This window comes from Haliotis rufescens, unplaced genomic scaffold (assembly GCF_023055435.1).
Source record: "Haliotis rufescens isolate VD_foot unplaced genomic scaffold, xgHalRufe1.0.p SCAF_3, whole genome shotgun sequence".
NCBI lineage: Eukaryota > Metazoa > Mollusca > Gastropoda > Lepetellida > Haliotidae > Haliotis > Haliotis rufescens.
The window spans coordinates 39,377,908-39,392,119 of NW_025964001.1; the positions used below are offsets into that span (position 1 = coordinate 39,377,908).

A 14,212-nucleotide genomic window follows, 5' to 3' on the forward strand; every position below is an offset into this window, starting at 1 on the left:
TTGCTGATATTTATACTGCGCATGCGTGGCGTACATAGATACAATATGGCGTTGTTAACACGCCTGAATGCGAAAAACGATGATACGAATACCGATATCACGCGTAATTTACATACGCTGCAATTTGAAAGTGCCCTAAGTGAAGAGGAACGAAAACTCCTTGTTTTGAGAGCAAGGTCGCATGCCATTGCCGTTTCGTTATGTGCACAAGCCACATACTTTGTTGATATTTTGAACGAAGGAAGGTAGGTTAATCAAATGCTGTGATGTTAAATATATAATCCTAATATTGGTAGGGGATACACTGGAAATCATTACAATGTATGGAAACGTTTTGTCCGATAACGTTACTACTGTCACAAAGCCAGAGTATGATATTCGTAGTTTCCTTCTTGGAAATGTCACAGCTCATCAACTGCAAGCATGGTCACCAGCGAGTGACTGTTTCTCCATACGTTCTTCGTGTGCAATACGGGAGAATAACTCTCATCATTGACGCTTCTTAGATTGTGTGTGAATCCATTTTCTGATATAGATATTTCATGACATACCCTAATTTAACAGTTTAAATGGCATTGCTGATATTTCGAGGCATGAGTAAATCAAAACTCAAATTCTGCTTCATTGCATGTCAGTATTAAAAATAAAAAAGTAATGGAAAGTTTGAAACCTATTCACAAAATATCAGTATTTGTCAATTTTTAGTGTTCACACCATTTTACCCTTCCTTTATCATGACACGGGCACCGATATTCTGAATGACAACGGAATGTTCTGAAAGGTGAAGAGTACTGCACACAAACAATGATGACCGGTCGAACGTGTGCACTCTCTGGGCGGCAGTTTTGATGACGTCACACCTCTCATTATAGCGACAAATAAATGTAATATATGGCTGTTCGAAAAATAGGTGTCGTTTTTTCGAAAATAGAGTGCTGGGCGATATATATTGATGCTCCTGATGTCCACAATATGTTGACTTTCAATAGGCCATAACCCCAAAATCAGACAGTGGTGACAATGCTTTTTAATGGGTGCAGCTAACTATAGTGCTAATTGGCTCAGGCTGCCGACTGCCCATCGTTTCACAGATCTTGTGTGCCTCTTTAAAGGGTTTGATCAAACACACCTTCACGATCCTTAGGGTGCCCAGTAAAGTGCACAATTCTCTCAGACAGTTTGCTGGATAATGTGATTTTCACATCAGAATGCTTAAGGTGTTTATAACCTCATTGAGTTGGGTTTAACTATATCTTATGTCAAGGGGAGTGCAACAGTGCTAAGTACGGTAAATAATAATGGACATTTGTCAGGCACTATATCCACCAACAGTTGCATGCCCATAGCATAACATTAAAGTTGCAAGAATAGTCAAAAAGAAGAAACAGTTATGTATAAGTGGTACAGAGATGGTTTTCATGCTTTGAAACATCCTGGAGCAAGAGACTGCATGATGACAGCAGGGTGACATTCCAGAGTGTTGCTTCTGCATATGCAATTTTTTTCATCTCATGCACTGTGAGCAGATGTAGATGCTCAGCTTGAAAGGATGGGTTCATGAACTCCACAAGATAGACAGGAGCAATATGCATGTAAACATGGTGCTGAAGGCATTACCCTTAACTGTCAATACAATTCTATTTAAAATTAATCTTAATACATGTTTTTCTCAAACTAATTATTAGTGAAGTACAATCATTGCAGTCATTTGGATAATGATAAATATTGAGGTTCAGTTTTACTTTTCAGACAAATGAAGACTCATTTGAAAAGCCCCCATAAAAGAACGACAAGAATTCTTCAAGATTTCAACAGCAAGGATGCTCTTCTAGTTGGAATCATAGGATGTGGTCATGTAGGGAGTCAGATTGCCCACTGTCTCCTGACATACGGCAGAATGAACCCATCAGATCTACACATATCAACCAGGAGACCTGAAACCTTAGGTACAGTTTAGCCCTAAGTAGATGGGTTTTTTTCTTATTGGGTGGTGTCCTTATGCTATTCGCTTGTCAAACGGGTTCGATAGTAGCATTTAGTTTATTTGTTGTTTAACGCCGCACTCAGCAACATTCCAGTTATATGACGGCTGTCTGTAAATAATCGAGTCTGGACCAGACAATCCAGTGATTGACATCATGAGCATCAATCCACATAATTGGGATACAATGACATGCATCAACTAAGTCAGCGAGTCTGACCACCCGATCCCATTAGTCGCCTCTTACGACAAGCACAGTCGCCTTTTACGGCAAGCATGGGTTGCTTAAGACCTATTCTATCCTGGATCGTCACGGGTCTCACAGCGGCACAGCTTGCGACACATTCTGTCAAATGGGTTCAAAAGTAGCGTTGAGAGATTTAACCCTGCTTAAATACCAGGTGTATACAATTTGACTTATACAACCTTGTGAATGATTTTACACTTAGTCTACTTTTTTGTTAACAGTAATATTTATGTGGCCAGTGTCACTTCACCTCTATCGGTGTGTGTATGTAATTAGGGAATTTTTCTACTGTTACTCATCTATTAAAATCAATTGACTTACATGCATCAACTAATGAAGAAGAGTCATTTTAATTATGATGATTATGTGAATATTACTAATAAATCTTCGGGCGGTCGGGTAGCCAAGTGGATAGACGTTCGCTCACCACGCCGAAGACCCGGGTTCGATTCCCGACATGTGTGAAGCCCATTTCTGGTGTCCCCCGCTGTGATATTACCTAAAACCATACTCACTCACACTCTCACTAATAAATCTTCAGTGTGGTTCATTTCCTTAAGAACTGGAGTTCAGTTAATTTTTAGATGTTTAGACTTCAATTCAGAACATTATGAAATTACATGAATAATTGGTATTTTTTTTTAGGATCATTTTAATGTCTAAAGTTTGACCTTGGCTTTTCATTTTACTAGTTAATCATGTTAATGTCGTAATTTCTTTTCAGAATACCTGACAAGTCGTGGTACGGAGTGTTACAATAATAATGTGAAGCTGGTGTCATCGGTGCGCCTTGTGTTTGTGTGCGTGCTGCCTTCGCAGCTCGCAGGTGTTGCAGAGGAGGTGAAGGAGTACCTGACGTCCACCAGCATCATCTACTGCACTGCCAGCAGCGTCGCACCACGCAAACTCAAACAGCTGTTTGGTGTTGACAATATTGTTAAACCAGAGTGCGACATTAAACCTGAAAACTGGGAGAAACCCTGGGACTACTCTGTAAACATTAACACTGCACTTGGGAGAAAAGAAACTGTAGAGACTACAAGTCCTTTTGCTTTCAACAAATCAGGTAAATCACTAAACATATCTTGAAGTCCCCTTTCCATGATATAAAGCCGTCAAATATAAGTAACTTGTTCAAGTCACCATATAGATGAGGGGCGGTCGAGGGGCCTAGTGGTTAAAGCGTTCGCTTGTCACGCCAAAGACCTGGGTTCGATTCCCGACATGATGTACAATGTTTGAAGCCCATTTCTGGTGTCCCCTGCCGGAATATTGCTAAAAGCAGCGTAAAACCATACTCACTGAATCACGATATAGCTGAAGTATTGCCAATGTGACTTTAAATATTAACAAACTCATATTAATGTTTTGCTGTAGTCTGATCACAGTCTGACTGTTTGATTGGCATTCGAGAAGTTGTTGGATGAATATGAAAACATACAACATTTATATGAGATTCTGCAGAGGCATTTAGAAGTTGGATGTAAAAACAGACAAAGGGGTATTATTATCCAGGAGTATGATTGTGGATAACAACTTCTTTATTATACCCCCGACAAAATGTCGGGGGTATATAGTTATACCAAGGTTCTGTCCGTCCGTCCGTCCGAAAACTTTGTCCGCGCGGTTTCTCTTCAACTGTTCAGGGGATTCCTCTCAAACTTAGTACATATAATCTGTGTGATATGGAGGGGTGCAGTCATAAGAAAAAAATTGTGTTTTAGTCTGTTTTCAGTCGTACAATTGGGTATCTCATACCTCTAGTCGCTCGTTAAAAGGAAGCCAGAGGCTGGAATGTAAACAATAAACTTGTTTCCGTCCGGTTGCGCACGCACCTCCCGATGACATGCCACAAATCTCTCAGCGCGCCTCTGAGCTGGTCGCTCGAGAAGGACTTTCGCGATATTCTACTAGTACTTATCGTGTGTCTACAGTTGTTGTTCTAATAAAGTAATGATAATATGTCTTCCCTGTAGACTCCTGGAATGTAATCCTTGGTAATCCATTGTTGTGTTCAACACGTGTTTCACTGTTCACTTGATTATACACGTGGCAACATGTCGGGCATTTGTGCCTCGTGTCAACGAAAACTGTCTAAAGTAGATCCTCACAAGTATTGTCCTTCCTGCATAATTAAGGACGGGTTTTCAACGTGTTCGTGGGATAAACGTTGTAAAGAATGTGAGCACTTGTCTTCTATCAACTTTAACTTGTATCTTCGTGCGTTGGCAAAGCGGGCTACTGACCAGCGCTACAAGCAGAGAAGGTCATCGGGTGGATCCTTGGACTCTGCACCCTCTACATCTGGCCCTGGGGGTGGCGCGTCGGCCACACCCAAGAAATCAGTTGATAAAGACCCGCCTCAGTCAACTTATGTTTTCGACAAGACACGTGACCATTCGCCTGCTGATGATACTTCCCGCACGACTGATCTTCGTCAATCGCTTGATCGAGAGCGTCACTCAGCCACCCCTGTTACGACGGGACCAGGTGGTGACGAGGACCACGGGGGGACTACGGTCCCCAGTCGGTCCGTCTCTGGTCCTACCAACGACGATAGGAACGTCGTGCGGGTCGACAGTGAACACAGATCCCTCTCTAGAAGTCGTTCCCGTTCACAGGACGACAGGTCGAGGGCCTCGCCGAGAGACAGTAAACGACACGAGGACGTTCGTTGCCTTCGTGGACGTCGTGAGTTCGTTTCGGACGATAACTACGATGGGGATCGTAGTACTTCTACAGTTAGAGATCGTAGCCCTCGCCCCCACGGGGACGTGCGACGCTCTCGAAGGGAGTTTTTTGGAGATCAGCGTCGTAGAGCTGATGACCGATCGACACCCTCGTCTCACTTTCCTATCGACCCGACTTTGATAGCCCAGATCACGGCGGCGGTACTCGCCTCGACGGCGTCGACCAAGAAGGATTCGACTACGTCGGAGGTCCATAGACCATCGACCAGTACACCAGTTCCTTCATCTACGCCTCCACAATCGACGTCGACGATGGATTGTGACGACAGCCCTCCTAGGCCTCCCACAGACATTGAGTTGTTTGCTTGGCTATCTAACTTTCTGCCTGAGTTATCAAATGATGTCGACAAACCGACGCGTCCTGGCTTTAAGGTCGGTGCTACGCCACAGTCTCTTCAGTTTTCACCTCCCGATGTCTTCAGAGCCATGGCTCACGATATGGACCAGAACTTTGCCTCTGCTCTACCGGGACAGAGTTTCAACCAGCCGCCTGGTCGATCTAGTTACCCGATTTATGGCATGCCGTTTTCGTCACCCATGAGTAGGGACTTGGATTGGGGGCTACTCTTCAAGAGAGCAGCGCCCTCCAAGATTCTCGTAGAAGACAGGCATTTGGAATCCATGGACACTGCTGTTCGTCACCAGCTACAACCGCTTGCTATGCTGTCGACGGCGATCGAGGCCCTCTCAGTGTACTTTGAGGAGAAAGACCCCCTCGACGAGGACGGCAGGACGGTGCCATCAATCCTCACCTGTATGCAACGGTGGATCTCGGACGTCCTCGCCCAATCTCGATATGTATCGGGCCAGATTACTACGGCACGTCGTCATGGTTACATCGCCTGCACACTGGCCTACCTGATCGTCATGGCAGGACACTCTTACGGGCCCCGTGGTCATCGCAACAGTTGTTTGACGGTCGTACCAACGACGTTGTGGACAAGTACTCCAAGGAAGCCGAGCGTGACATCATCATTTCGGCTTCACACAACATGTCCAGGCGGCCACCGGTTTCGAACGCCCCACGACGCCGTTATAGAAACGAGCATGTGCAACAGGCCTTTCGTAGGGACACGCCTGGACAGCCGTCCCACGAGAGAGATGCGGACAGAAAAGGTCGCCAGGTCTCCTTTTCCACGTATCAGAAGGGGGACAGAGCCAGCGGGGGCAGAAGTGAGGATCCTTAGACATGGGCGTACGCGCCCGTATCATCCCGGGGGCCTAGAATGTGATAGTCGACGCCCTGTCGAGACCATCGAGGCCGTCTCCCACGGAGTGGATGATCCACCCGACAGTTTTTCATCTGCTGACAGATTGACTCTGGTTGCCTCAAGTAGATCTCCTCGCTGGTTACAATAAAAACTGTTGGTGAATGTACGCATTCTTCTGGTTTTTTGTTGTATGCAGTACTTCGGCTGTTTTATTATGGTTATTCGGTGTATGCATCGTCTTCCCATACTTTAAAGTACGGCTCGTATTTTTTAGTTACCTTGTATACTGCGAGTTGCTCTGTAACTAAATTATGCGCCGACCACACTTCGATCGCAATTCAACTGACGTGTGCAGTTGTCTTGTCGCATCGATAATTAGTTGTGTGTCGAAGAGCATTAACCATGCTAGTTTTCGTTACCTTGGATACGACGAGTCGTTCTGTAACTACATTATAAGCCGACCACACTTCGATCGCAATTCAACTGACGTGTGCAGTCGTCCTGTCGCATCGATACTTACTTGTGGGTCGAAGAGCATTATACATGCTGTTCTAGTTACCTTGTATACTGCGAGTTGCTCTGTAACTAAACTATACGTCGTCCGCTTCGATCGCAGTTCAACTGACACGTGCAGTTGTCCTGTCGCATCGATAATTAGTAGTGTGTCGAAGAGCATTAAACATGCTGTTTTAGTTACCTTGGATACGACAAGTCGTTCTGTAACTACATTATAAGCCGACCACACTTCGATCGCAATTCAACTGACGTGTGCAGTTGTCCTGTCGCATCGATACTTACTTGTGGGTCGAAGAGCATTAAACATGCTGTTTTAGTTACCTTGCCTACGACGAGTCGTTCTGTAACTACATTATAAGCCGTCCACACTTCGATTGCAATTCAACTGTCGTGTGCAGTTGCCTTGTCGCATCGATACTTACTTGTGGGTCGAAGAGCATTAAAGATGCTGTTTAGTTACCTTGTATACTGCGAGTTGCTCTGTAACTAAACTATACGTCGACCGCTTCGATCGCAGTTCATCTGACGCGTGCAGTTGTCCTGTCGCATCGATAATTAGTAGTGTGTCGAAGAGCATTAAACATGCTGTTTTAGTTACCTTGCCTACGACGAGTCGTTCTGTAACTACATTATAAGCCGACCACGTTTCGATCGCACCTCAACTGACGTGTGCAGTTGTCCTGTCGCATCGATACTTACTTGTGGGTCGAAGAGCATTAAACATGCAGTTTTAGTTACCTTGGATACGACGAGTCGTTCTGAAACTAAATTATAAACCGTCCACACTTCGATTGCAATTCAACTGTCGTGTGCAGTTGCCTTGTCGCATCGATACTTGCTTGTGGGTCGAAGAGCATTAAAGATGCTGTTTAGTTACCTTGTATACTGCGAGTTGCTCTGTAACTAAACTATACGTCGACCACTTCGATCGCCGTTCAACTGACGCGTGCAGTTGTCCTGTCGCATCGATAATTAGTTGTGTGTCGATGAGCATTACCCATGCTGTGTGTTCGTGATAAACAATTTGTCTCGTCCGTGCATCTGGTCGAATGTTCTATTGTCACTACGGGGGTGAGGAACTTGGTACATTCGACGTGCAAGAGGTCACTTCCGGATTACTTTCCAGACCCTCCTTCCAGTGTTCCGTCGAATTCTACCCAATTGTACGACTGAAAACAGACTAAAACATGGGTTTTTCAGATTAAAAACGATGTTTTATTGGTCTGTTTTCAGTCGTACGTTCCCACCCAGCCATCCCCACTGGGAAGTAATCCAGTCCAGTCCTGCTTGATGGCTTATTCTTCGAGATTTGTGGCATGTCATCGGGAGGTGCGTGCGCAACCGGACGGAAACAAGTTTATTGTTTTCATTCCAGCCTCTGGCTTCCTTTTAACGAGCGACTAGAGGTATGAGATACCCAATTGTACGACTGAAAACAGACCAATAAAACATCGTTTTTAATCTGAAAAACCCATTTTTATTAATTTTCCATTTTTTTAATGAATTTTTCAAACCCTAACGTCCATCCAAAAACTTTGTCTGCGCCGTTTCTCTTAAACTATTCAATGGATTCATCTCAAACTTAGTACATATAATCTGTGTCATATGGAGGGGTGCAGTCAAAAGAAAAAAATTGTTTTTATCAATTTTCCATTTTTTAATGAATTTTTCAAACCCTAACCCTATCCTAGCTATTTAATTTGTAACTAGTGGGGGTATTAGTGAGACACGCTCACTTTTGTACTTGTTATACATGTTTCAGCAGGCAATGCCTGATGTATGGCTAAGAAGTAGCCCTTAAACGTTGTGTATGTATTATAAAGTTGTCATCCATAATAATACTCCTTGCCATGTATACAACTTAATGGATACCAACTCGAAGCAGCATTTCGATGTAGATTTTTACTTTGTCCTCAAGCTTGAATGAGTACACCGAGTGATGAAAGGTATATATACATGATAAGTTGTGATAAGTAGGAAATAAACACTTACTGCAACAGGTGATTGATGACAAATAGCACACAGTGGATGAAGCCAGATGTACAGTAAGGACTAAGATGTATGTTGTTGTTACAAACATGATTGGATACTTATCAAAAGAGCCTATTGCTTGATGAGATCTTCAGTTGGCATTGTAGGCAATTGTAGAAAAGAAATTGTGTCTGGTTTACTTAAGAAATAAAGTTAGAGTTATTTATCGTACAATTAACCACTGCAGGGAGAATAAAGCTTGAGGTTGAAGCTCCGAGTGGTAGAATCTCATTGCAGTGTTTTATTCGGGGTTTGACAAATGTCTTATCTACACACTAGCCCACTGGTCCAGTAAGAAATAAAAACCACTGGCCCAGATATTAAGTTACAAGTCCAACAGAAATTCAGAAATTTAAGAGTGCAAACACTTGTCAATATAGTTAAAGTCATTTTATTCATGACTTTATTGACTTTGTTTGTTTCATGCACTTCTAACCATGGAAATTTGAGCTTCCACGACTGTTGGAATGTCCTTCCCCTCTTTCTTGCACTTTGTGTTGGTTCACAGGACTTTTCAATTTGCCGCAGTGGCTTTAAAAAAAATCCACGAAGCAGTTCCGTCCGTGACGGCCATTACAGAATACTGGTATGTGAAGCGTAGAAATCTCTCACTTTCCTATGTAGAGTTGTTATCATGGCATGTGCCTGCCACACGGACATAAATAGCCAGTTGACAGATATTTTATACATCGTGTTACGGTCTCGGTAAGGAAGGTAACTAACACTGGTAGTTGGCAGAGACAAGTTGATGTACTGCTTTTGTTGACTGAATAGGAGATCAAGTGAGTTTTAACCTGACTTAAAGCGATTGGTACACCATATTATTTCAATAGCCAGCTCGTCCAGTATAAATATAAAATTACTGGCCCAGATCAAGTTTCACTCGCATTTGTCTCGTTGGCCGGCGTATTTGTCGTACCCCGTTTATTGTACGATAAACAACGACCACAAGTTGTTTATTTTTTGTATTAGATATCAACATTATGTACAGCCTCTTTAAGGACATTGATCAAATGTACAAGCTTTAAAAGAGTTTACCCGGATTTTACTCATTATGATTCCCTAAATAGAATCTGACCTCGTGAATGTCGGAAAAGTCCTTTTTACAAAAAGATGGGTTAAGTTTGGTGTGCCCTTCATATTCTTAGTCCTCACGTCAATTATCTGTACCTTTTCTCCTAATATCTATTGTCATTTCTCTTCCACTTTTGGATGCGATTGTTCGGCCTCTACATTTATCTGCATAGCCCAGCTACATCTATGGGGAACAACTAACAGGACACCTCCCTCTCAAAAATACCCTTGTTCAATAATCAATATATGATGTAATCAAGTTGCGAGCGCATATTCAAATCTTCAGAAATGAGGTCATGATAGAACCATGTTTTATTGTGAAATAAACCATACTTCGTTCCTGATTGTTCTTGTGATTAATCGCATAGCTATCTTATATTTGCAAATATGACTGAAACAAAAATAGAAATGTAGGTAACTGCAATAATGTTGAAGTAATAGTCAGTAATTGTAATTGTTAGTAAAATCCACAGGTTGCCATTTTTACCTAAATATATTCCATGATACAATATTAAGGCCCTGTGAGAAATGTGTTGAAAGTGATGTTCAGCATGATGCCCAAGTTTGGCATTTTGAATAATTCATGACTTGTGAAAAGATTTTTCAACAATAATGATACTTGTTTGACGTGGTAGTGAGGTGTCTGGCATTGTGTTTTAGATAGTATTGTATCAACTCCTGTCCGTGTTGGAGGCGTGATGGTGTACGCCTTCCTCAACATGTGCTCCAGCCTTGGGATGGGGAGACAGGATTCCCTGGATTCTCTGCACCTAGCGATGTTTGGGGAGACGGACAAGGAGCCTATTGATGACAGACTCAGGGTGGAACACTTTGCCAAAAAGTCAGAGGAAGACACTGACAAGTAAGTGTAAAGGGTTGACTGAGACCTATTTTTGTTCAGCATTTATCTATCACTGGAAGTTTTCGGCGCTATATGGAAATGTTGTCAATACTGACATTATCATGATTGTCTTGAGGTTTCCATGCATTCGGAACACACCAGGGAAGAGGAAAGAAATATACCTTGGATTTGTTTGAATTATTTTTTTAATTACTATTTTTGGTTTTTTTGGTTTAACGCCGCACTCAGCAATATTCCAGCTATATGACGTCGGTCTGTAAGTAATCGAGTCTGGACCAGACAATCCAGTGATTGATATCATGAGCAAAGATCCATGCAATTGGGATACGATGACATGCATCAACCAAGTCAGCAAGCCTGACCACCGGATCCCGTTAGTCGCCTTTTACAGCAAGCATGGGATGCTAACAACCTATTCTACCCCGGATCTTCACGGGTATAATTACTATTGAAAACAGGCACCGTTTCTTGTCCAACCTTAGTCATGAAACAAATTCATCGTCTAGAACCTTTTTCAGTGATGTTCCATTTCCATCAAATGACTCCTGAATAGCAAACAAGATGACCCAAACTTAACTTGATTTCAGTTACACTGCCAATGAGTGGCTGTTTCTTGATGTTGATGAACTTAGCGTTGAGAACTTATGACAGGGTCGTACTATGTCTGACCTGTTGTTCCTTCTTCCAGGGTCTTCCCAAGGTTTGACCTCGTCAAGATCTCAGAGACTACAACTGTAGCCTTGAAGAAGATTGTTGAAAGTGAGGAGCTGAAGCATGCCTTTGCCAGCCGCTACTGGGAGGTGTTTGAGCAGTACGTACATCTTAAAGCTTACGGGCAAGTGTGAGCTGTTGGTGGTTGCTGTGAAACGGAATCACACAGTGATTCATCAATAGTGTTGATGTGTCGAACAGTTGAACCAGATTTGGTTGAAAAGAGAAGTTTATCTGTGATACTTTTTGCTGACACTGAGAAATGTTTGCATCAACAGTTTATATTTGTTTGTTTTCATCACTGCCACGTTTAATCCTAAGTGGTGATTCTCTGATCAGGTATGAGTTAAGATACTGTTTGGAAAATTAGCAGTTGCAGCAAGTTTCATTGAAAACAATCAAATTCTCTTGTGTTTATCAATCTAACAGTAATGAACACCCTAAGTACATAGAGACATTGTTTCACTTTCAATCAAGTGATTGATATCATGAGCATCAATCCACTCGATCCCAACAGCTTGGGTCGATGCTCATGATATCAATCACTTGATTGTCTTGTATAGACTCGATTATTTACAGACCGCTGCCACATAGCTGGAATATTGCTGAGTGTGGTGTTAAACAACAACCAAACAAAAACAAAATTCAATTAAGACTACACTGTGTAGATCTATGCTGTTCATGGGCAACGGGTGTGGAGCTGCATGACCTATTCTGCCCAGGGCTTGCAAAAAATGTGTTGAGTCAAAATGTGTTATGTAGAAGGTCAGCAAAGTCTGATTTTACTTGATGGCTGTGTTTCAAGATCTGTGATATATGAATCTCTTGATCATTATTGTGTCACACACATGCAAAGTGTCAGAGAAAATGAAATTGTAATTTAATAGATGGACTACGTCTGATGAGTGAGTATATACATATTCAGTATTTTGTTTCCATGTTGTCCTCAATGAATAAAATCTTTGTTGAAATTCAAAGGAGATGCGTAGTCTTGTTCTTTATTTGGAGCGAGCACAGGAGACTGTAGAAAGTAATAAGATCCGTCTCACGTGGATTCAAAGCCCAATTCACTCTAATAATGATCCTTGGTTTGTCTGGGAGTCTTCCTGGATTCAAGGGTGCTGCATCCAGATGTGCAGAGTTGCATTCATTGGCAGTATAGGGTGGTGAGGTAGCCTTATAGTTAAAGCATTCACTCATCTTGCCAAAGGCCCAGGTTGATTCCCCACATGTGTACAATGTATTAAGCCTGTTTCTGTCGCCTTCCAGGATGTTACGGAATATTTCTAAAAGTGGCGTAAACCCTACCTCACTCACTCACTCACTGGCAGTGCAGATATTCACTGATCCTGACTTTGAGTCCCAGTTTTACTCCTCAGTCTTCAGCACTGTATCTACCTATGTTCATGAGTTCCATCAATGTTAACATCTACATCCTGCATCACACTTGCCTTTCCTTCCACATGCAGCTGTCACACTATATCATTTATATACTGTTCAAAGAATATTAAAACACAACTCATCTTCCTGAGGCATGGGAGTTAACTAATTGCAAAAGCCAAGTTTCAAGCCTTGCTGAACTTGGTGGGAATTTCTGGGCTCAATCGTAGCGCCATCAGTGGCTATCATGAGTTACGTCCCATCTATGTCCCTCCTTTTGTCTATCAGATTCCACCTCACAAAAAAAAATGGCATCACCTTGTGAAAGACAATCTAACCGATAAACAAGATGTAAAAAATAATAACATGGGTCTTACTTCACAAAGGGCACCAAATGACGTGATCACCTTGATTACAAACATGAAAAGACTTAGAAAGTATCTATGGATGCTAAGTTCTCGGTACAAATGCTTTTCAAATCCAGCAATCGACCAAAATGTGCACGGCAGTTTCCAAACAGGATGTCTATTTCATTAAGAGATTTTGATTGGACTATGAATAGACTCATTAGTCCGGCCAAAATACAACTCCTTAATTCTAACCTAGTTTGGCAAGGGTGGAAACTTAACTTTTATAATCAGTTAACTGCCTTGCCTCTGGAAGATGAACACAACTCGAATACTCATTGACAGAAACCAAGGAAATCATCCGACATCAGGATAAGCACTTCATATACATGCAACGTTGAAATATTTTTATTTTCAGGCCAGATACTGCCTTTAAAAAATATTAGCTTTCAATAACAACAGAGGATCTGAGGTATCCTTGGATATATATATATATATATATATATATATATATATATGATTCAAATTCATGATATTGTACATGTTTCAACAATTCATTAAAAATTCCTCAAAGTCCTGCTTTAAATAGTAACAATGAATAGTACACATAACATTTGTAACAGTCAAAAACTTGTTGCAAAATTCTACCACTGAACCATGCAGTGAACAAGTATAAGGTCAGAGATGTACAATGTGTACAAAATCACAGATTTTCATTCCAGACAATATAAAACACTCCTCTTTCCAAGTATAATACACGTCATCCCAGATGTCACAGTTTTCAAGTTATGCTCCAGAAACAAAATACGGACAGATGGACGGACGGACAAACAAAATGATGATTATATTATACAAAAGAATAATGTACATACATCTTCACTACAAGTTTACCAGAAACATTTGGAGAATATATCTTTAACCGAAACATTGAAAAACATCCTCATAATTATCATAGTTATGCAAATGCTGTGCACATACATTTGTAGCATGTGTTAACATGTTACTCTAGAGATTCCACTCAGTGTTATTAGGTGTCAGTTACAACACCAGTGATCTCCTTGGTCAAGTCCAGTATGATACATTGTATAGAAAATCGGATTTT

General features: G+C 41.8%; 1 protein-coding gene across 1 annotated transcript; it reads left to right on the top strand.

Annotated features, from left to right (window-relative positions):
* The first annotated feature begins 7 nt into the window (after positions 1 to 7).
* LOC124118291 (NADP-dependent oxidoreductase domain-containing protein 1-like) lies at positions 8 to 12,365 on the top strand. Its single transcript, XM_046480405.2, has 5 exons — positions 8 to 245; positions 1,750 to 1,946; positions 2,953 to 3,294; positions 10,471 to 10,672; positions 11,361 to 12,365. Exons 1-5 carry the CDS (start codon positions 22 to 24, stop codon positions 11,515 to 11,517), a joined length of 1,122 nt encoding a protein of 373 aa, XP_046336361.2. The 5' UTR covers positions 8 to 21; the 3' UTR covers positions 11,518 to 12,365.
* The last annotated feature ends 1,847 nt before the right edge of the window (positions 12,366 to 14,212 follow it).